This window comes from Lonchura striata, chromosome 15, assembly GCF_050655825.1.
Source record: "Lonchura striata isolate lonStrDom1 chromosome 15, ASM5065582v1, whole genome shotgun sequence".
NCBI classification, from domain to species: Eukaryota; Metazoa; Chordata; class Aves; order Passeriformes; family Estrildidae; genus Lonchura; species Lonchura striata.
In genome coordinates, this window is record NC_140717.1 from 12,989,397 (window position 1) to 13,013,342 (window position 23,946).

At 55.5% G+C, this 23,946-nt stretch overlaps 1 protein-coding gene across 6 annotated transcripts in view; it reads right to left on the minus strand.

The window, feature by feature from the left end:
* Window positions 1-18,124, minus strand: part of RPH3A (rabphilin 3A) — a 31,659-nt gene extending 13,535 nt beyond the window's left edge. For 4 of the 6 annotated variants that reach the window (XM_085593244.1, XM_085593246.1, XM_021544584.4 and 1 more), the window contains exons 1-5: window positions 18,005-18,124; window positions 10,336-10,505; window positions 9,927-9,941; window positions 7,979-8,113; window positions 176-305 (exon numbers count right to left, since the gene is read on the minus strand). In XM_085593244.1, the coding sequence (XP_085449370.1) occupies window positions 176-305; window positions 7,979-8,113; window positions 9,927-9,941; window positions 10,336-10,412 (357 nt within the window). In that variant the 5' untranslated portion in view covers window positions 10,413-10,505; window positions 18,005-18,124. Of the gene's footprint in view, window positions 1-175; window positions 306-7,978; window positions 8,114-9,926; window positions 9,942-10,335; window positions 10,506-15,433; window positions 15,583-18,004 lie in introns of those variants that run through there. The other 2 variants (XM_085593247.1, XM_085593243.1) reach the window with 2 other exon arrangements.
* Between the last annotated feature and the right edge of the window lie 5,822 nt (window positions 18,125-23,946).

The window sequence follows — 23,946 nt, forward strand, 5'->3', positions numbered from 1 at the left end:
GGCAAAACAGAGATCTGAGTGCCACCCGTGCCACCGGGATGTCCCCAACGCCAGCCGCCGGAGCTTTGCCCGCACAGCCACCAGCGACTCCGGGGGTGCCGGGCTATTCGGGCACCCAAAATCCGCGGTGGCCCCGGGCTGGGGGGGGGTCTGGGGCTCGGGGGAGGGGTCTCACCTTCTTGCAGTCCTCGCAGACGACACAGGCGGAGCCCCTCGTCCCCAGCTGCTCCCCGCAGAGGATGCAGCGGTTGACGCCGTCCCCCAGCACGCTGCGGCGCATGTCCTCCAGCCGGGTCATCAGGCGCCTGCGAGAGGGCACGGGGATGTCAGGGAATGCCAGGGATGCCAGGGAATGCCAGGGATGCCAGGGATGCCAGGGATGCTGGGAATGCCAGGAAAAGGGCGGGATACGGAGGCAGGACCCGCTCGGCCGCTGCCTTTGGTCCGGTTGTTCCTTTTGCAGGTGTCGCTCCCCACGGAGCATCTCCCTTCCCAGCTATGGGACAAAAGCACATCCCAGCGGGAAATGAGATTCCAGCAGGTTTATATGGCACAATATCGACTCGCAGGGATGCTGTCAGAGAGGTGACACCAGCCCCAGCTCCACGGACATGGAAAATCCATCCAAGGCAGCAGCTTTGCCCCTAAACAGAAACCTTTCCACCCAGCCCCAGCAGCTGCCCACGAAGAGCTGAAGGAGGAGACCCTGGAAGGCTTCTAATGAGGACTGAATTAATGAACTGATTAATTTTCTTATTGTTTGAGGAAGAACGTTGTATATATTTGACGGAAATTCTCGCAGTGAAATGAAAGCCCGCTGAAGATCAGGCTGTGAAAACACACCTGGTTCCTGCAAAGGTAAAAAAACGCCCAAAAAGCAGAAGTTTAGGAAAGGCAGCATTGGCTGAAGGAGTTTGGAAGGCAGGAAGGAGCCGCCTCCGAGCAGCCGGGAGCTGGCGTCGTGCGCTCGGCTAACCCAGAATCCTGGCCCTAAAAATAGCCCGGCGAGGGGAAAAAAAACTGCATTATTTATGTCATTCAGTGAGGAAGGAATGAAGAAAGGGAGGAGGAGACCCAAGCCCACCGGAGAGAGCAGCCCCCCGTGGCAGCCTGACCCAAATCTGACAGAGCTGTGGTGGAATAAAAGCACAGCGGGTGTGGAAAAGCTGTTTTCCCATGAGTGGTGACGGCTTCAGATTTGTGGTGACTCGGCTGCCAGGGCCTCTGAAATGCTCAAAAACCATCCACAGGTTCCCTGCACACAAAATGCCTCCAGGGTTGGGGTTGGAGGGCCAGAATTCCATAGGCTCTGTGGGGAAAAGTTGAAGAAAGGAGCAGCAGCACGAGGAGGGGAAATTGTATGAGATGGAATGGTTTTGGTTTGGAGGAACCTTAAAATCATCCGGTTCCACCTCTGCCACAGGCAGGGACACCTCCCACCACATCAGGCAGTTCCAGCCTGGCCTTGGACACTTCCAGGGATGGGCAACCTGTGCCAGGGCCTCACCACCCTCCCAGGGAGGAATTTCTTCCCAAAATGAAGCATTTTAGGGCGTGCAGGCGATCGCATCTCAAAAAGCTCTCCCTGCAGCCAACAGGAGCGTCTCAAAGCCACCAAACCCAGCCACGCTCAGAGATGTGGATCCATAATCCCACAAATTATCCAACCAAATCCACGTTAACAGCTCTGCCAAAACCCAGCCAGGAATCTCCCACCGCTCCCCAGGCGGGGTCAATCCTGCTGGGCTCTGCTGTGGAGCTGCCTCCTGCCTCTTGCAGCTGAACCTGCAGAGATGTGATCCATAATCCCACAAATTATCCAACCAAATCCACGTTAACAGCTCTGCCAAAACCCAGCCAGGAATCTCCCACCGCTCCCCAGGCGGGGTCAATCCTGCTGGGCTCTGCTGTGGAGCTGCCTCCTGCCTCTTGCAGCTGAACCTGCAGCCTGCTCCCAGCTGGACGCTGGGCTGGGTGGGCAGCAGCAGAGGCAGACAGAGCCAGCAGAGGGGACAAGGCTCTGTTTTCACAGCCCTGGTGTCACCAGACAGCAGATGGGAAGAGTTCAGGAGTTCCTGCCAGCACCAGGAGCTCGAAAAGCAGCAAGGCTGGTTGTCATCCTCGTGCTGACAAAAAAGCATCCCCAGAAGCACAGCCAGGGGGTTTTGTGCTCTCCCGCTTCAGGGAGAAGCTCCCTGCCAGCCCAGCTCCCTGCCCCAGTGTGGGATGGGGCTTGGAGCAACCTGGGCTGCTGGAATGTGTCCCTGCCCACGGAATGAGAGGAGATTTGAGGTCATTCCAAGCCAAACCATTCTGGGATTTACGTGAGAGGTGCCGTGGTCCATCCCTGCCCTTCACATCCATGGGTGGTTCCTCTCTAGAGAATAACCCAGCTCTGGAGCCACCCTCCAGCCCTGGTGCCTTCCCAAGCTCCAGAGCCTGTGGCAAACACAGAAATCCCAGAGACTCCAGCAGAGCTGCATCACCCCACAAACACCCAGCCAGCAATTCCAATTAAAACCTGGATTCTGGCTGCTCCCCAAGTGTTGTTTCAAAGCAATTAACCCCAGCCCACATCCCATGGAATGCATGATCCCCGCAACATCCAGCTTTTATCATCCCCCAGCTCAGCAAGGGGGAACATTTTGGGGGAAAAGAAACCTCTTTTATTCATGGACAAACCCCACATCTCCTGCAGTTCCTCCTGCTGAGCTGCAGGAGCTCCAAGCAAAGCAGCTTCCAGTTGGAAATCTGCAAGCCCAAACAAACTGATTATAGAAACTGGAACAAATGGCACAATCAAAGGGAGGGGAAAAAAAAAACCAAACCAACAAAAAAGAGGAAAAAGCCTTTGCATTTCAAGAGATTCATTATTTAGCTGCAAAAAATCTCTCCCAGGCTCTCATTTACCACGAGCTGCTCCTTAAGTGGGATTTTTGAACCACTGGAAGGGCTCAGCAGCCAGGACACACCTGTGGCACCACTGGCAAGCCAAGTACATTTCCCTAATTAAAACAGCCATTCAAGAGGGAAAAAAGGGCTTTTCTTTTTTTTTGTTTTTTTCCTCCCCCATGACTCAAATGCTTCTGGGAGAGAACTGTAGAAAAATTTCAATTTAAAACCCTGGTGTGAACCTGGCAGGAAGAAAGGAGGGGTTGTGCCCAGACCCCAGGGCTGAGAATCTCTTGATAAAGGCATCAAGTGGGAGAAAAAAGGCCAGGTTTGTTTCCAGCTCCAAACCCATCCCATTAATAACCCAGGGAAGCCCTGCCCTCACCAGGAATGGGATTTCTGCCTTCCTAAAAGCTTTTCTCTCCGCTGGATATCATTCCCTCCTCACTTTTATTGCACATAACTAGCCTCCAGCTCGTCCCTCTCCCTTCCACGGCTCCAGCAGCATCTTCCTCCTCATTATCTGCACTTCAACTCCCCAGGAAATATCCTTCCAGCTGTTCAAATTGGGGAATAAAAATCCAGGACTGAGTGGTGGCAGGGAGCTGGCTCAGCCCGGCCCTCGGGGACAGCCCCGGGGATGGGGAGAAATCCTCATCCCAACATTTCCCACGGGCTGTGGCAGGAAAAAAAACCCCACAGGGATGAGGGATGGCCTTGGCTTCAGTCCTGGATGGGACAGAACGGTGCTGGCTTGGGCAGAGCTGGGTTTAGGGTTGGATTCCATGATTTTAGAAGCCTTTTCCCACCTCGATGATTATTCCATGGAACTTTCAGCATTGCAGCAGGAGAAGAGGGATGGAAAGAGGGACAGAGTGACCAGAATGAGCCGATAATCCCAGGAAATGAGATTTAACAACAGAGCAGGAGTTTGCTGTGTTTAAATATTCATCAGAACTGCAGAAATGAATGGCCAAGATGTCCTTAATGGGCTTTAAATTGTGGCAGGGAGGGCTTTTAATGCAGCAAAAAAGGGTGGGAGAAGGACCTGATCCAGGCCACTGAGATCCATCCCCAGTGCCGTGCAGGGATGGGCTCAGCCACCACATCCATGGTGAAAAAATTCCAGTGAAACACAAAGGAGGTCACCAAGAGCCTCCAGAATGAAGCCCAGCCTCTTCTCCGTGGGGAAATCGTGAGCTTTAAAGGGCTGAATATTAAATTAAGGCTCATTTTCCTGGAGGAAAAGGGACAAGAAAAGCAGCCAAGCTCCAGATTAAGGGAAACACAATTAAAATTGGGATGAGAAGTGAGAAGCACTTTGACTCCCCTCCAAGTGGGCAGGGAGCTAAAGGTAAAACACCGCTGGGGCTTTTCCAGGCTGAGCCCTCACCCACAGAGGGAAAACTCCGAGTTTTTCCAAGTGTCCCATCCCATGCTCATCCAGGTGCTTGCTGAATGTGCTGGGAATTTTCGCAGGCTTGGAAATAAGAGAGGAGGGGTTTTTTTGGAGGGGAAAGCTCAACCAAACTCCCACAAAATCTCAAGCAGCACAAGCTGTCCCTGCTGATGACTGAACCTCTTCTCCTCCAGAAATTGGCATCCCAGGAGATGCTCCCGGCTGCCTCCGGTAACTTCCCTGCCCTGCCTGGAGCCTGAATTTTGTTGTTGTGCTGTCTGCACACGGGGATGAAGATGCCAGGCTGTGGTCCCCAGACAGCTCCCCTGCCACTGAGGTTAATGATTTAATCCCCAGGGGCTTCCATCTGCTCCTGCGTTATCCCTGTGCCATCGCAGCCACGAGCAGCCGAATTCAAATCCAATCCTGCTGCAGAGCTGCTCCTCCTGGAGCAGAGCTGGGACCCAGGGGGACACAGGGCCATGGGCAGAGGCAGGAGCCAGCTGTCACCTTCCCTCTGGGAGAGGCAGCTCCGTGCTCTCCAGAAATATCCATTTCCACCTTGGGATGGTTTCAGATCTTCCCCTCGGTGCCAGGAGCGTGCTGGAACTCATTAGGCAGCGGAGCAGCCCGGCTGGGTTATTGATGGCCCCCAATTAGAGATGCAGAACGGAGTCAATTAGTGCCTGCAGGTGCTCCTGTGGCAGCTGGAAAACAGGATCCTCACGGATTGCAGCTGGAATAGCACCAGAGTGCCACCAGAGCCACCACACAGAGCGAGACAGGACAAGAACAGCTCCATCCCTGCCCACAGGGATAATCCCTTTTCCCTAAAATTTCCAGCCCCGTGTCCCTCATCCCGAAGGATGATCCCCAGCAGCTCCTGCTGTGCCATGTCCGAGGTGATTCCAGCTCCCCTCGTCCTCCTCAGCGCCGCGAGACAACAAAATCCCCCCACGCCGAATGTCCCTGTCCTGAAACCCTCATCAGCATCCAGCTCACACATCCCACAGGCTCCATCCCCCCTCACAGCTAAAAATACTCCTGCACAGGCTGAGCCCTGAGCTGGGTTTGACACCCAGTCCAGTTCCACAGACAACAGCTCCACAAGAGGCGTCCGTTTGTCCTCGAGACAAGGGGCCGGTGGGATGGAGGATACAGGAGACAAAAATTGGGAAGGATTTGAGGCTTGAGGAGGTTCATCCACAGCCCTGGTGGTGGGATTCAGGGTTCCTCAAATGAATCCCTCAAACACCTCCACTTATTGAGGCAAATTCCAAGCATTCACCACATATTCCCCCTATAGAGTCTCTCACTCTGTGTCAGCTATTCCTTGTATTAACCAAAAGCAGCGTTTTCATGGAGGAATAGAATGGTTTGGGCTGGAAAAGAGCCCCTGCATTGGGCTGGGACACCTCCCACTATCCCAGGTTGCTCCAATACCACCTTGGATACTTCCAGGAATGGTGCAGCCACACCTTTTCTGGGTGACTTTTAATGGATTTATTTTTCCCTTTACAGGAATTTTTAAAAATCCCAGAAAAATCCCAGAAAATCAGGCTTTCCATGAGCAGCTCCCCAAAGCAGCCTGGCCAGCTGAAGGCCAGCCAGCACCGCTGCCTCCCTGCCAGAGGCCAGCCTGGCAAAACCGGATTATTTTTGTACTAGAAGCAGCGATCCTGGATAACACCCGAGCCTCTCCCGAGCGGAGGCTGATCCAGCCGCTGTCCCACATTCCCGGGGCTGAACATCCCACAGCTCTTGTCGTGCAAGCCAACAAACACAAAGGGGCTGGCACGGCTCCCTGCGCCTCCTCCAGGGGGGGAATCGGCCGCACATCCGCCAGAATTCCCGGCTTTTCATGAATGAGGATGAGCACACCTCCTCCGGCTCGGCGGAGAAAGGGAAGAGTTGGAAAACAGCTGCACAAAACGCAATCTCTCCCCGAGATGATTTACGGCTCGTCCAAGGAGCATCTCGCGTCGGGGAGGAATTGTTAGCTGTAAAAAGGGAAACGCGGTTCGTGAGCTCTGCTCGGGCGTGAATCGCCGCTCGGAGGGAGCTCCTGCCAAAAACCGCGGCAGGGAAGCGCTGCGCCGTGGAAAAGTGATGCCAGAGGCCGGAGGCAGCTCCGGCCGGAGGGAGCAGCGCATCCCTGGGGCAGGAGCCGAGCCCGGGGTGGGGAGCAGCCCCTGGAGGGGCAAAACCCGCCCAGCATGCGAAAATCCCAGCGAGGATCTCTGAAAAACGAGGGGATAAATCCGGCACTCCTCCACGGCCAGAGCACCCCAATATTTAAGGGAGGGATTAAATCCAGGGAATAAATCCAGCACTTCTCCACGGCCAGAGCACCCCAATATTTTAGAGAGACGAATAAAACCAGCACTTCTCCACGGCCAGATCACCCCAATATTTAAGGGAGGGAATAAATCCAGCACTCCTCCACGGCCAGAGCACCCCAATATTTTAGGGAGAGGAATAAAACCAGCACTTCTCCACGGCCAGAGCACCCCAATATTTTAGGGAGAGGAATAAAACCAGCACTCCTCCACGGCCAGAGCACCCCAATATTTAAGACAGGGAATAAATCGAGGGAATAAATCCATCACTTCTCCACGGCCAGAGCACCCCAATATTTAAAGGAGAGAATAAATCTAGCACTTCTCCACGGCCAGAGCACCCCAATATTTAAGGGAGGGAATAAATCCAGGGAATAAATCCAGCACTTCACCACAGCCAGAGCACCCCAATATTTAAGGGAGGGAACAAATCTAGGGAACAAATCCAGCACATCTCCACAGCCAGAGCACCCCAATATTTAAGGGACAGCAAACTGTCCCTGAGCTCTGAGAGGGAATTTGGCACTCCCCAAAGCAGGGCTGAGTATTTTGCCTGCTAGGAACAAAAAAGGAGCGGTGGATGCTTAAACTCAGTGAGAAGAAGCTGCTCCTCTGTCAGGAAAAGAGGCGTGATCCCAACGGGAACATGGAGATCCCCTCTGGAAAAGCATTCCCAGCAGAGCAAGGGGATGGATGTCCCGGCCTTAGCTCGTTTCACCTGTCAGGAAAGGCAACACGGGCACTCCTCATCCTCGGCACGGGCACCGGGAATGCCCCTGGTGAAAAATGAGGTACCAGCAGCTCGGGGGACCCCAGGAATAGATAAATCCCCACAAAATCCCAGAAAATCAGGCTTTGCAGGAGTGGCTCCCTAAAGCAGCCTGGCCAACCGAGGGGCAGCCAGCACTGCTGCCTCCCTGCCCGATGCCAGCCTGGCAAACCTGAGCATCACTCAGCCCTCCTGAGCCTCCCGCGGCTCCTTCCAGAGTGGGATGAACCCCGGGGTGGATCCATCACCTCTCCAACCGCTCTGCCAGAACAGCACCAAACTCCTCGGTGCTCTGGCTCAGCACTGGGCAAGCAGTGAGCTGCTATCAAGGATCCCTTTTCCACGGAAATAAACCCACCTGGGGTGAGAGCAGAAGGCTCCAGCCCCCCCGGGCACCCGGAGCCGCTCCCTCCCTCCCCGGCGCGCAGGTTCCTCCTGGCCGGGGCCCAAGGCTCCCCCGCAGGCTCCTTTCGGGAGGAGCACCGCAGTGCAGGGGAAAGCAGCCAAGCAGAGGCTCCTGCGCGGCCCCGGGGTCCCTGTGTCCCCGCCGTGTCCCTCGGTGTCCCCAGCCCGCCTTACCCGATGCGCTCCTGCTCCATCTCCTCCATCTTCTCGGCGCGGGCGATCACCCGGTTGATGATTTCCTTCTCCTCGTCCGTCAGCTCCTCGCCCTTGCGCTGCCGCTCGGGCTGCGCTGCCCAGCCCGCCGGGAGCCTGCGGGCACAGCGGGATCAGCCACGGACCCAGCCTGGATCCAGCAACAGACCCAGCAACGGATCCAGCAACAGATCCAGCCACGGATCCAGCCACGGATCCAGCCACGGATCCAGCAACGGACCCAGCCACGGATCCAGCCATGGACCCAGCCTGGATCCAGCCACGGATCCAGCCACGGACCCAGCCTGGATCCAGCCACGGATCCAGCCATGGACCCAGCAACAGATCCAGCCACGGATCCAGCCACGGATCCAGCCATGGACCCAGCCTGGATCCAGCCACGGATCCAGCCACGGATCCAGCCATGGACCCAGCCATTGATCCAGCCACGGATCCAGCCACGGATCCAGCAACAGATCCAGCCACGGATCCAGCCACGGATCCAGCCATGGACCCAGCCTGGATCCAGCCACGGATCCAGCCACGGATCCAGCCATGGACCCAGCCATTGATCCAGCCACGGATCCAGCCACGGATCCAGCCACGGATCCAGCCACGGATCCAGCCACGGACCCAGCCATGGACCCAGCCATGGACCCAGCCACGGACCCAGCCATGGACCCAGCCATGGACCCAGCCACGGACCCAGCCATGGACCCAGCCATGGACCCAGCCATGGATCCAGCCATGGACCCAGCAACGGATCCAGCAACGGATCCAGCCATGGATCCAGCCATGGATCCAGCCATGGATCCAGCCATGGATCCAGCCATGGACCCAGCCTGGATCCAGCCACGGATCCAGCAACGGATCCAGCCATGGACCCAGCCACGGATCCAGCCATGGACCCAGTCATGGACCCAGCCATGGACCCAGCCACGGATCCAGCCATGGACCCAGTCATGGACCCAGCCATGGATCCAGCCACGGATCCAGCCACGGATCCAGCCATGGACCCAGCCACGGATCCAGCCATGGATCCAGCCATGGACCCAGCCACGGATCCATTCCCACCCCTGGCTGTGCCCTGGCACCGATTCCCAAACCCCAAACCCAGCCCACCTCCACATCCTCTAGACCCCAAACCCACCACCCCATCCTCCAGACCCCAAACCCAGCCCACCTCCCCATCCTCCAAACCCAGCCCACCTCCCCATCCTCTAAACCCACCACCCCATCCTCCAGACCCCAAACCCAGCCCACCTCCCCATCCTCCAAACCCAGCCCACCTCCACATCCTCTAAACCCACCACCCCATCCTCCAGACCCCAAACCCAGCCCATCTCCCCATCCTCCAGACCCCATCCAGCCTGCAATGACCCCTGCCACCCACAGTTGGGAGTTCTCCGTTTTTAGGGAGTTTCAGATGGAAATATTGGTTTCACACAGAGGGAAAAGTCCTTTTTAGACCCATTCCCATTATTTGCACGTTTCCTTTGGCACCCTGGAGCACCAGGTCTGCCTGGCAGCTGTGAGACCGAGCTGGTGGTGTGGGAGTGGGTGGCTTTTTTTTTTTTTGGAACGTTTCTCCAAACATGGGAATGTTTGTCCCTCTAACATCATTCCCAAAGATCCTCTCGCCCAGCCTGGGTGTCAGGCAGCACTAACCTGGTGACAGGGTGACGTCTGCCACTCAGGGGTGCAAAAAACTAACATTCCTCACCTTCCTGCTCATCCAAAGACCTTTCCTGGCTCTTTTCCCCTCTGGGTTGAACAGACCCACATGGTCTTGAGCCTTAAGTTCACGAAAACCCTGCGTGACACTTCCCAAACTGAATTTTTTTTGCCTCCAAACCCAGTTTTTTTTCCTGTTCCCAGACCATTAAAGCAGCAGGAAAAGAGGAATAAGAGGAAAATAAGAAATACTTACTGCTCCTTCTCACTGCTGGGAAGCACAGGGAAAGAGAGGGAATGAGGATTAGGTGAGAGCAGAGATGAGGAGAGCCCAGCCAGTGACACCTCCCACCTCAGGGTGACAGTCCCCAACTCTTTGTCCCTCCCCGTGGAGCTCCACCACCCCCAAAGAGCGATTCCAGACCTCCAGGCACCAAATCCAGGCTGGAGATGTGCTCCAGAGTGGATGTGACATCCCCTTGCAGGGTGACAGGACAGAGGGACAGCACCAGGTCCCTGCTCCGTCCCACCACCTCGCTCAGGGCCTTGAGGAGCAGAACACCCAAATGTCCCCGTGCAACAACACCAAACCAATTCCTGGTGTCCCCACGGGAAGAAGCGGTGTCACCACCCGCCGTGGGGCTGTCCCTGTGCCCTGCTGTCACCTGGCTCGGAGGGACATGGTCCTGTCACTGGGGCACATCCACCGGTCGGAGGAGCCGCCCAGCACCGCGTCGGTCATCGCCGGCCACGCCGGCCTCGAGTCTGGGGACAGCAGAGCCCCGCTGGGCGTCACCAACGGGACCCCACCGCTCTGCTCCCAGGTCCAGCCAGGCTGCAGGGGAAAAAAAAACCAACAAAATCCCTAAAAATCACGGTTTGTGGGATTGTAAGAGGGTTTGGAGCAGGAATGGCACTTTAGTCTGGGTATCGAGATGCAGGAGCCTCCAGTCACCTCCTTCCCATGAGGGCAGCACAGCCTGGATGGAATTAATGAATCGCCAACCTCACATTAATTAGGAGGCTTCAGAGCCGGATGGGAAGAGGGGGATCAATTCCAGAGAAAGAGCTGCAAACAAGGAAACTTCCCCCCCAAATTCCAGCATGCCTCGCTGTCCTCTCCCACACCACATTCCCTCTGGAAAACAAAAAAACTCCTCCTTTCTCTTTTTGGTTTACTGAGGTTTTTGCCAAGTGGATCCAGGAGGGAAAACGCAGCACCAGGACTCCAAAAGGAGGATCTGTGCACTCCTCTCCAAAGGTTCATCCAGACAGGGTTCTTCAAACCCTTCTCATTAAAACCTCAATGGACACCAAATCCACAGCCTGATTGCTGCTTTAGTCTCATTTTTGGAAGGGTTTTGCCCCTCCACCTGCTGCTCCTACTCACTGCAGGGAGATGGGGATGGATGGATCCATTCATCCGTCACCTCTTCTGAGGGAAAACCAGGATTTGATAGATTTGCCTGCAGCAGAGCTAAAAAAATTAACAAAAAACTCTCTACAGAGCCCAGCCATGGAGAAGAAGGATGCTCCCAGCCCATGGATCATTCACCTGCCCTGGATTCCTCCCTGCCTGGAAGGGACCTCTCAGTTCATCCCACCAACTCCCAAAATCAGCATCCCAGCAGGACCAGACCTCTGCCCAAACTGGTAAATGAACCTCTGTAGGGCACGAAGCAACTCCAGCAAAACTCCAGCAGAGAAACTGGGGAGATTATACCAAGGAAATGATGGAAAACGGGAGCTTGCACAACTCCGAAATGCCCAGCTCCACGGCAGGAAAAAACACCCAACTTTCCCAAAAAAAGAAGGGGAAAAATGCTCTGCAGGGGTTTTTTTGCACATCACTCCCTGAGGAGCTGTGGAGGCTCGAGGCTCACCTTGGCTTCACGGAAAACTCGGGGATGTGAAGAAGTATTTTTGGAAAAGCAGGAGAAGGGAAGCACGTGGGTAATTAGTGCTCTGCTGGTTCACGCAGCGCCTGTTCCCGAGCCAGAGCAGAAGGCTCTGATTAACAAGGTCACTTAACGAAGCAAATTGTTCATTTCTGTCCCCCCCACCGCCACCTCCACAACCCGCAGTGCAGCGCGGAATTCCCGCTGGGAATGAAACGTCCCGCGGGGTCCTGGGGTGGGCACAGATGGAACAGGGAGCTCGGGCAGCACCACGATGCCACCACCCCTTTTTGGGGACAGGCAGGTGGGTCAGCGACTGTCCCAAGGCCACATGGGGCAGGGACGTCCAGGAATGTCACCCCGACCCTGCAGCTGGGGGAAAGAGGGGGAAATCCTTGGTTTTTCCCAGCAAAAAGGGATCAGGGAGGAAAACTCTTTTGTCCAGCTGGAACTTTGTGCTAATAAGAGCGAGGCCACGAGCGTTCCGTTCCACTTGGTGTGGATGGAGCTCCTGGAGGAATACACAACCCCTTTCTCCACCTATAAATAATAGATTTGGAAAATCTACTTTGCATTACTTCCAGCAACTACCCCCGCTTGCCCTAATGCTTCTTCCAGCGTTTTCAGCGCATGGGAAAGAACAAAATAACAGCTCAGGGGTGGCTCTTCCCCCCCTCTCTGCCAAATCCTGCCTCCCGAGCAGCAGGATGTGGCCATCCCAGCGGGGATCGATGGGATGCAGCAGCGTTTCCTTAATGAAATGGAAATATCCCAGCCTAGGAGGGTGCCAGGGTCTGGCTGAGCCCGAAGGGTGCCGGATCTGCTGCCCTGGTGTGGGTGGGGATGCGAGGAGCTGTCTCATCCCGAGGTTTTCCGAGGGATGCTGGCAGCTCCCGCCGGCGCCGGCGCGGCACGTCCCGGGCAGAGCCAGGAATAGCAGGGAGGTCTTCATTTCTGGCCTTGAGGAAGGGCCACATGACTCCAATCCCGCTGCTCCGCGACTTGTGTGCCACGGAGCCCGTGGGCTCGGTCAGGCTTCAATAAAACGGGATTGAACGCCTCCCGTGGATGCCTCGCGCGGAGCCGCCGGCTGCCGGGCCCACCTCCAGCACCCAAAATCTGGCAGGTGCCGTGGCAGGAGTCAGCAGGTCCCATCCAACCTCCAGCAGCCGTGGGAGGGCTGGAAAGGCAGAGGGATGCCCATGGAATGAGCCCGTCCCACCCCACGGCTGGACGCCTGCAGGGAGCCCAGCACGGAGGGCTGCCCCTCGAGCCAGCTGGGAATGGCAAAGCAGGGCAGAAGAGAGAAAATTCCATCTTTTCCAAGCTCCCAGGGTTAAGGGTGAGGTTTTTCCAGCGAGCTCCACGCTTGCCAGCCGATGCCTGCAGAGATTGTCTCCAGCAGCAGACACTGACACAGGCAACCTATTTCTCCCTCCAGCCTCCTGAGCTCTGCAATGCAGCTTTCTTAAATATTGAATAAGTCTGCTGCTCTCACCACCTGCCAGTGCCAATGATGAGGTAATTTTTCCATTGACAAAGCCTGATGTGATTAATCCGGGTGGAAAAATGCAGATTTTGGGGGTCATCCACTCACCTGGAACACGCAGCAGCAGCCAGACCCCAACCAACCAAGCCCAGCTGCTGCCTTGGTGCCAAGTGGGAGATTATTGAGTGCCAGCAGCAAGCAGGAGGTTTGGAAGTGGGATGGATCCAAATTGATTCTCTGTTGGGATGGTGGGGTTTGCACGTTGGCACTGGAGCGGGTTTATGCTCCACAGCTGGAGCCAGGGATGGAAAAATAGGGGATGAGGATGGAATTGCCTGATGGGGCTCATTTTGGGGTGACAAGGACCCATGGAGACCGCCCCCCCACCCCGAGGTGAGCAGTGTGAGGAGCGAAAGCTGGGATGAGCCAGGGTGGAATTGTCTCCTCAGGGCACACATCCCGAAACACCAAGTTTGGCTGGAAATCCCTCCCAGCTGCTGGAGACATTTCCAGCCATCTCCCAAGTCCATCGGCACCAGATCCCGCCCTGCTCCATGCCTGGCACCCAGGAAGGGCTGCAAAGCACATGGAATTCCAAATCCCACCCAGACACCTGGCACAGAGCCCACCCCCCACATCCAGGCTCGTCCCTTCCCAGGAAAAAGACTTTGCCTGCACCATTCCCTATGAACAGCATCACGGCTGTAGGGCAGGCAGCAGCTCCTCACTGTCCTCTGCCTCCAGGCAGGATTTACCTGCAGAGCGGGGCAAAAAAGGGAAAATATCCCCCCAAATACCTGCAGGAGCAGCCGTGCAGCACTGCAAGATGATCAGCAGGTGACAGGGAGGGCCAGGAGGGCAGCCCAGCTCCGCAGGGTCCCACACGCCCCAACTCCCCCAAATCCCAACGTTCCGTCCTTCGGCTCAGCCCACGTGCAAATTCTTTTAGAAAGTTCGGGCAAGAATCGGGCAGGCTGCCCCATGGATGGTGCTCAGGGAGCAGCCCACGGCCCAGCTCCCCTTGGAAAGCAGCAGGGATGGGGCAGAGCTCAGCTGGCAGGATGCTGCTGGGGCTGCAGCTCCTCCTGGACACCTGGACAAGGGACAGGGGACAGCCCCAGGGGGAGCAGCAGGTGACACAGCCGTGGCAGCACACGCTGAGTGTTCCCCCATCCTCCACCAGCCACGGTGTGGGATCAGACCCCTAACTGCCCCACGGAATGCAGCTTTTGGGAAAGACCCAGAGCCAGCCAGCCCTGGGGTCACCTCATCCTTCAGCCCCACCATCGAACCCTCGCAGGGAACAGCAACCCCACAGCATCCCGGGTCGGTGTGGTGCTAATTAGTTAATTAAAGCTCAGTGTGACAGCCACAGTGCACAGGTGACAGTGACAGACCAGACAGGAAAAGCAAAGCGATGCCTCCAGTGTCCTCCAGCTAAATCCACACCACAGCCGCCGGGAGCCTTTGGGAACACCAATTCCTTTTGGCTTGCCTAATGGCACTGCTGCCTTTCAATTCCCACAAGGTGCTGGGAAAACTGCTTTTATTCCACTCCCTCGAATTCCCAGCTCCCCGTCATCCTCCAGACAAAGCTTTGTCCCAAGGCAGCTGAGCAGCAGCTCAGTCAATTTTATTTAAGCAGCACGTTGACATTTCCTCCAGCAGCTCCCTCTCAAACCAAACACTGTTAGGATGCTGTCACAAGGATTTACTCCCCTTGATTAATTACAGGAAAGACAATGGCAAAAAAAACCCAAATTAAATAAATAAATAACCAACTCCTGGGTGTATCCGACTCACTCAGGCTGCTGGAGGGGCAGGTCCAGCTGAGGTCTGAGCACACCCCAAGCCCACCTGGTGCTGCCATCGCCCCTCAGGAGCTGTTTAGCAACGGGAAAATCCCTGCCTGGCTCGGGCACAGGGATGCCAGGGACAGGGAGGGTGGCCAGAGCTCCAGAATTCCAGCAGGGACCCAGCACTGACCCCGGCACAGCGACAGCGGCTGTGGAACATCAGCAGTGGGAAAAGGCTGGGAAGCACCAGCCGGGTGAGCTGGGAGGTGGCAGGTCCTGCTGGCTGCCCAGGGAGGGGGACAGTCCCCACAGGGTGTCCCAGGGATGGTGGAAGTGTCACCCCACAGCAACAGCGGGGGTGGCATCGCCAGGCTGGGGCAGAGGAGCCACGCAGGGCCGGCCCCCCACGCCAGGGCTGTGGGGAGGGGTCCCACTGCTGGGACGGCACCACAGTGTGACTGTCCCCCAGGGCCACGGGCAGAGAGCAGCACACGGCCACCGGCTCAGGGTCTGCACCAGCCTGGGACACTCCGGGCTCCCAGTTTCCCCAGTTCTCTCCTCCCCATCACCCCCTCCATACCTGGCTTCACGGAACCAGACGTGCCCCCATCAGTGGCACCCCAGATCCCGAGAGCTGCATCCAGACCTGCCAGGGCTGGAGAAGGGAACGTGAACCTTCCTCAGGCAGTGCAGCCCCACCCGCAGCCACTCCCGGGCCTGGGGAAGGCGGCGGAATTCATCAGCCTGGCCTCGGGAAGCAGAGCCCCCTCCCTCCCTTCCTCCTTCTCTTCCCCCCTTCCTTCCTTCCTTCCTCCTTCCCTTCCTCCCTTCCTCTCTTCCTTCCTCCCTTCCTTCCTTCTTTCCTTCCTCCCTTCCTCCTTCCCTTCCTCCCTTCCTTCCTTCTTTCCTTCTTCCCTTCCTCCTTCCCTTCCTCCCTTCCTCCCTTCCTCTCTTCCTTCCTCCCTTCCTTCCTTCTTTCCTTCCTTCCTTCTTTCCTTCCTCCCTTCCTCCTCCCTTCCTCCTCCCTTCCTCCCTCCCTCCCTCCCTTCCTTCCTCCCTTCCTCCCTCCCTTCCTTCCTTCCTTCCCTCCTTCCTTCCTTCCCTCCTTCCTTCTTTCCTTCCTTCCTTCCTTCCTCCTTCCTTCCTTCCTTCCTTCCTTCCTTCCTTCCTTCCTTCCTTCCTTCCTTCCTTCCTTCCTTCCTTCCTTCCTTCCTTTCTTCCTTCCCTCCTCTCTTCCTTCCTCCCTCCTCCCTCCCCGGCCCTTGCGGGCTCGGCTGGGACCACCTGGAGCGGTTCATTAGCACCGGCGCTAATTGGCAGCGACTGCAGTGGCAGCGTCACCGCGCTGCGGGCGGCGGGAGGGCACCGAGCCGGGGCCACCAGCGAGCCGGCCCGGGGGTCCCCGCTGCTGCCACCGCCCCGGGACCCGCTCCTTGCCATCCCCCGCGACAGGTCCCCCCAAACTTGCGCACGAAGCCATGCCGAGACCCCGCATTTCCTCGCCCTTTCCAAAGCCGGGAATGTTTCACCCCACGCGGAGCCCCGCAACGGGCTCCGGGCTGTCAGAGGGGCATCCCCACCCAAAAATGAAATTCCTTTGGCACAGCCAGCAGGGCCGGGGCAGCGCAGAGGGAAGCGTGTGGAGGAAGCGGCAGCAAGCGGAGCTGGAGCAGGGGATGGGGTTTGCGGCCAGGCGGCGGCTCCGAGCGCGGTGCTGGGGCTGGGGTTCGCTGGGTTCCCACCCTGCAGGTGCGGGCGAGCAGCTCCCACCGCATCGCCCGGCGCTGCCCGAGGCTGCTGCGGGCGAGGAGCGCCCAGCCGGCGCTCCCCTCCTGCGGGATGCCCGGCCCGGCGCCGCGGGCTGCGGCAGCAATTCCCGGAGCCGCGAGTGGGGCTCAGCCCCACGGCCCCAGGCCGGTCCCGCCCCGCGGAATCCCTGAGGCAGATCTGAGTCAGCCCTCCAGCAGCAGCTCGCAGCTCGCTCCATCCCTCCCGGATGAATGATGCATCATCAAATAGAGCCCAGTGTCACAACATTAACAATATTTATTTTCAGGCTAAGCTGCAGCCTGGGCTTTTGATACCAGTAATTAAAGCAAATGGCTCATCTGTTCTCATCTCTGCATCCCTGGAGCCAACTGGCCGTGTTTATCTGGAAGCTTTATCTGGTTTTGGGGTTTTATTTTGTTTGGGTTTTTTTTTTTTTTCCCCTTGCAACCTCACGGCGAGGGGGATCAGGCTGATCCACAAACACTCCCAGGATCCCGGGAGGAGCGTGGTACGGCCCGAGCCCAGAGCAGGGGCACGGCCGGGGCAGCTGCCTTTGCTCAGAGCTCTTCGAGCAGGGAAACGAAGGAGCGTTCATCATCACACAAAGACAAATTGCTGCTCCAGCTTGCAACCAGAATTGCTAGAAAGACACCAGCAAGAGACATAAAATCAGGTGCCTTTTTTTGAAGAACCCATCCCTGGGAGCGACAGCTTCCAGCAGCCTCAGCCTGATTCCCGAGGCGGTTTTGCCTCCCGGAGGTTCCGGGTTACTCCAGAAAGGTTTTTGGTTTTTTGCTGCCGTTCGCATCGCTTTGGTCCATCCTGGGGAACGAGCAGCACCTGCCAGAGCCCTCGGGCCACCCTGAGCCGGGCAGCGATGCCCTTGCAGAGCCCTACCAGGGAGCAGAGCACCCCAAAATGTGCCAGCAGCAGCGCCGGGGCGCTCCCCACATCCCCTGGCTGCCAGGATTCTGGGAAGGGCTCGGCCTTGGTGCCACCGCAGCACACCCCGGCGACGGGGAAAAGAGACAATTTTGGGGGCTTCAAGCCCCGCAAATCCCAACACGCCTGGAAGTTGTCCGCGCACGGCAGCACCCAGAGCCTCGCCCCACCCGCACCCACGGGCGCTGCCGGGGACCCGCTCCCCCGGCCACCCACGGGCGCCACCGCGGGCTGGGGGTGTCACCCCCGGGATGCCGCGACTTTCCCCGGGCCCAGAGCGGGGCGCGGGGCCGAGGAGCACCCCCGGACGAGCATCCCGACCCCCAGAGCCGCATCCCGATCTTTGTCCCTGCGGAGCCCGCGACGCCTTCTGAGCCACCCCCGCCACGCCGCTGCTGCCCCGCGGCCACGGCCCGGGGGACCCCCGATCCCCCCTTACCTGGGCCGGGGTGCCGGGTTCGGGGTGCCGGGTTTGGGGTGCCGGGTTGGGGTGCCGGGTTCGGGGTGCCGGGTTCGGGGTGCCGGGTTCGGGATGCCGGGTTCGGGGTGCCGAGTTCGGGGTGCCGGGTTCGGGGTGCCGGGTTCGGGGTGCCGGGTTCGGGGTGCCGGGTTCGGGATGCCGGGTTCGGGGTGCCGGGTTCGGGGTGCCGGGTTCGGGGTGCCGGGTTCGGGATGCCGGGTTCGGGGTGCCGGGTTCGGGATGCCGGGTTCGGGGTGCCGGGTCCCGCGGCCGCTCCCCGCGCACGGCCGCGCTGGCGCTGCGCGGCTCCGGTGGCAGCACTGCGGACGGCGCGGGGAGGGGACACGGGAGGGGACACGGGAGGGGACACGGGAGGGGACACGGCCGGGGCCGCCCCGCTCCGCGCCCCGAGGAGCCGCCCCCTCCCAGGCGCAGCCGCTCGGACCCTCTGGCTCTGCCCCTGGTTGGGGAGGGGACAGCGGGACCCCCTGAGCTCGTCCTCTCCTCCAGCCCATCCCCTCTCCGTGTCTTTTCCATTCGTTCTCCTCCCCAACCCTCTCCTACCCTCATCTTCCATCCCTATTTTATTTTATTTTATTATTTTATTTTATTTTATTTTATTTTATTTTATTTTATTTTATTTTATTTTTAAATTTTTATTTTATTTTATTTTTATTTTACTTTATTTTATTTTATTTTAATTTAATTTTTATTTTTAAATTTTTATTTTATTTTATTTTATTTTATTTTATTTTTAAATTTTTATTTTATTTTATTTTTAAATTTTTATTTTATTTTATTTTATTTTATTTTTAAATTTTTATTTTATTTTATTTTATTTTTTAATTTTAATTATCCCATCCCATCCCTCTCTTCCCCGCTCAGGTGAGACCCCACCTGCAGAGCTGCTCCCAGCACAGGGAGCCCCTGGAGCTGCTGGAGGGAGCCCAGAGGGACACAAAGAGGCTCCCAAGGATGGAGCCAGGCTGGGAGAGCTGGGAATGTTCTCCTGGAGAAGAGAAGGCTCCAGGGAGAGCGCAGAGCCTAAAGGAGCTCCAGGAGAGCTGGAGAGGGACTGGGGACAAGGGATGGAGGGACAGGACCCAGGGAATGGCTCCCACTGCCAGAGGGCAGGGCTGGGTGGGATTTTGGGATTTTGGGAAGGAATTCTTCCCTGGGAGGCCCACGGTGCCCAGAGCAGCTGTGGCTGCCCCTGGATCCCTGGCAGTGCCCAAGGCCAGGCTGGACAGGGCTTGGAGCAGCCTGGGACGGTGAAAGGTGTCCCTGCCATGGCAGGGTTGGAATGGGATGAACTTTAGGATCTCACACCCTGCCCACCTGCAGCATCCCCCAAAAGCTGTGGGGGCTGCTGCCCCTCCCCGATCCCTGCAGATCCCACAGCCTGGCAGCCCTTCCCAGCCCCGGGGACCTCCTGGACCACGCCGAGACCTCCTTCTGGCCAAGTCCTCCTTCCTCCAGCTCCATTCCACCACTTCCCATAAAAGGTTTTTCCCCAGTAACCCTTTTTTTTTTTTTCTGCAAGTAACCCCCCCATGAAAACCCTGCTTTTGGGGGCATGGCAAGAGAAATCCCCAAAGAGAGAAACCCTTGAAGGACGGAGCTTTTCCCTGCCTCCAGCCAGGGAAGCACGGCAGCGCTGCAGGCTGAGTGTTGATCAGCATCAGCTGCATCCTCGATGGACATTTGCTTCTCTTCCAGCCCCAACTGTTTTTATTTAGCAAAAAAATTGCCTCGCTTATGCAAAATACTCGGAGAGAGCAGCACAGGGACTCTCAAAGGGATCTGTCCTGACACCTTCCTTGGAGATTCACAAAAAGCAGCATCAGTCGGAAAATCAGATCTAAAAGTGGCTTTCCATAAAGGAAACAAAGCAACACCTGCGCTTGTCTGCTCTAAATCCCTGCCACTTCCACTCTCCTTTTATTTTTTTAGCCCCTCTTCGAAAATAAAAGAGCCAGTTGGAATTTTTTTTTTGCGGAATTGGAAGTACAGTTTGGCAGTCTGGCAGATCCTCCAGCAGATCAAAGCAGGGAGGGCTATATATTTATTTATATAGTCATTTTTATATTCATTGATACAGTCATTTACTTATTCATGTATACATTTATTTCTATACTTATATGTATATTTATATATATACACGTATATGTTTTTTTATATATGTATATATATTTATTTATATATTTGTTTTATATTTATAGATTTATTTTGTATTTGTAGATCTGTTTTATATTCATTTTTATATTTAGTTTTTACTCATTTATATATTAATTTTAATTCATAGATTAAGTAATTATTTATTAATTATTAATAAATAATTAAAATTATTAATTTAATTTATATAATATTGGTAATATTTATACATTTATTAATATAAAAATGATGAAAGATGAAAATAGTTCCAGTGGCAATGGATAAACTCTCGGAGCTCAGGCCCACAAAAACTCTGGATAACTCTGCTGCTGCTGATTCCAAAGCAGGGAAAACAGATCAGGAGCAGGTGAGGCCCTCCCTGAGCAGCTCCAGTGAGTCAAATGGAAAGGACTGATGGCAGCTCAGCGCCCAGGGACTTTACAGAAGGACAAAGCAGAACTCATGACCACCAGCAAGACTTAAAGGAATGATTGTCGCTGTCGAGGCAGGGCGGGAATGAAGAGAGACTCTGACCCAGAAGGCTGTAACACTAAAATACTATTTATTCAAAATACACTGCGCTTTTATACACAGCTTCACAAGGATCAAATCCATTGGTTCTGAAAACAACTCACCAACTCAACCATTGGTGTACAGTGCTTGACGCACAGTGATAGAATTTAGCTATAAACAATGTAAAAAACAAGAGAGATAAAGAATTATTTACATTCTTCTGCAGCTCTTTCCCAGGTTTTGCCTGGTTAGAAACTCTCAGTTCCTTTCTTTGACTGAATCTGAGACCCACAGCTGATTATCACCCTCTCCTCTGCACTCTGGCCCAGAATACCCAGAAATTTTCCCCCATTTAGCCAAGAGTGTAAGGTGGGTCTTGAGGAGGCAGAAAATACAAATTCGAATCCCATCAGGCTCAATGAAGCATTGACCTCAGGTCTCCTATTTGCTGCCTTACTGTTTTAAGAAGGAAATCATTAAAGGTAGCCCGCCGTGACACCTTTTTCTCACTTCTCCAAGGAAGATCCTTGCTCAATGTTCTTTTCATTTTTTTCTCAACATGTAGCTGTATTTCATTTCCAGGAGAGAATTTGGAACTTTAGATTGAGGAGACCTTGCTCACAACTCTCAGTCCTGTTGCCTAATTTCATTCTGATTAATGATTAGACATTTTAGATGTTATTAGATACTTTAGATCTAAACACTTTAGATGTTGTTACATATTTATTTCAATTAATTGACATTTATTTTACTTCGTTTTCACTCCTGTAAATCGCTGAGCTGCTTCTCCCACAGATCCCGATGGATCTGCCTCCAGGATCTCCCTGGAATGTGACAAGGACTTTAACTCCTCCTCGGCGTGTCCTGCCCATCCCACCCACCAAGGGCTTAAGAGGGATTTCCTTCTTGGAAACACGAGAAAGATGGGAAAGGATCCATAAACCAGAACCCCAAATCCATCTCCAGCCTCCCAGAGCAGCTCCACGCTGGGAACGACTCCTGGGAAAAAACGGGGAGGAGAACAGAGCAGGAGAATGGAGGAGTGATGGGAGCAGCAGGAGCCGAATCCAGCGAGGTTGTCCCAGAATTTCGGGGATTACACAGTTTGAATCTCCTTTTTTCCAGGGGAGAAAAAGCCAAGGCAAGATTTAGGCTGGAGCGGGAGAAAACCATCCCTGGGATTCGCAGCTGGATCCCCCCCGTTTCACCAACACCTCCAACCCCTCCAGCCCACCCTGAGAAAACACCAAAGCAGGCACAGGCTGGAGGAGACAGCCTTGATTCATCCCCCAGTGAAAGTTAAAAAAAGCTGGGTTAAAAACAAAAAAACAAACCATGAGAAAAGACGAATGGCATTTTCCCCCCTCGTCCCTCTGCTCCGAGGGCTGGGGAAGGGATTTTCTCCTCTGGAGAAGCTGAGGAGAAGCAGCACCTTGGGAGGGTTCCAGGATGTTTTTCACCACCCCCCCAACCTGTCACTCCTCTGCTCCCAACCTGCCAGGGATGCCGGGGAGCTTCCAGCATCCCTCCCTGCTCCCTCTCACCCTGGGTGAAAAATCCCCTTTCCCAGGCACCTCCTGCCTCACCCCAGAGCTGAGAAATCCCACGGGGACCCCAAAGCCCTCAGCAGCACCCCCATGGCCCCTCCCCATGGTGGCCCAGGCAGGATCTGGCGTGGCAGCAGCTCATTACATCCTTTTAATGAGATCTGTGCTGGTTTTACATCCATTTCCCATTCCTGATAACGCCCCGGCCTATAAAACTGCACTGTTCCCCTTGCCGAGGTGAGGGGAAGAATACATTTCTGAACACACTGCCTGCATTAATTTTGCAGCAAGTGCCATCAAAGATTTAATCTCCAGCTCGTCTCTTGTTAATGGGATTAGGAGAACTTATTTACTGATTTAATTAATTGGCCTGTCTTGTATTCAGCTGCAGGCAGGGGCCCGGAACCTTCCTGGTTTGGGGCTGAGGAGGGCTGGGCATTGTTTCATTTCGGAGGCTGCAAGGAGCATGTACCTGTGAGCTTTAAATAATTGAAATTCCTCCTGACAGCGCTTTAAAAAGTGGGGAGGAAGGAGCTTTTTTTTCAGCTTTATCTCCCCTCCCACCCCTCAACGAGGAGCACCAGCTTTGCCAAACCCTTGCTGAAATATTCCATGGATATATTCCATAAGCCTCCAGAAGGAGAGACCCCCGGAGCTGCTCCTGCTGCATCCCTGCCCAGCACAGGGATTTATCCATTGAAACGCCTCTAATCCCTCTGAAACCCTCAGGGATGGTGCTGGGAGGGTCCCGAGCTGCAAAGCTGGGGCTGGGGGGGGGCAGCACCCCCGACACCTCTCTGTGGTTTTATTTGGGGGAGCAGCACCCCCGAGAATTGTCCACGGTTTTATTTGGGGGGGCAGCACCCCCGAGAATTGTCCACGGTTTTATTTGGGGGAGCAGAACCCCCGAGAATTGTCCACGGTTTTATTTGGGGGAGCAGCACCCCCAACACCTCTCCATGATTTTATTTGGGGGAGCAGCACCCTGACACCTCTCTCTGGTTTTATTAAGGGGAGCATAGCACCCTAACATCTCTCTGTGGGTTTTTTTTTAGGGGAGCAGCACCCCCAACACCTCTCCATGGTTTTATTTTGGGGGGCAGCACCCCCGACACCTCTCTGTGCTTTTTTTTAGGGGAGCAGCACCCCAAAACTTCTCCATGGTTTTATTTAGAGGAGCAACACCCCTGACACCTCTCCCGTGGCTTTATTTAGGGGAGTAGCACCCTGGTATCTCTCCGTGGTTTTATTTGGGGGAGCAGCATCCCCGACACCTCCCTGTGTTTTTTTTAGGGGACCAGCACCCCAAAACCTCTCTGTGTTATTTTTAGGGGGGCAGCACCCCAAAACCTCTCTGTGTTATTTTTTTAGGGGACCAGCACCCCAAAACCTCTCTGTGTTATTTTTTTTTAGGGGGGCAGCACCCCAAAACCTCTCTGTGTTATTTTTTTTTAGGGGGGCAGCACCCCCGACACCTCTCCCGTGGCTTTATTTAGGTCACCCTGTGCTCGGCGGCCCCGCTCGCAGCGGGGGAGGTTGGACTTCACACTCCTGCTCCCGGAGCTGCTTTTCTAGGTCACCAACCCACAGCGGTGTTTAAAATAGAGCCTCTCCACTTCCCATCCCCACGGCCGGGGGATGCTGCCGTGCCCGGGCTGGGGCAGCCGCCAGCCGCAGGGAAGGGACGGGGACAGGGAGGATCCGGTC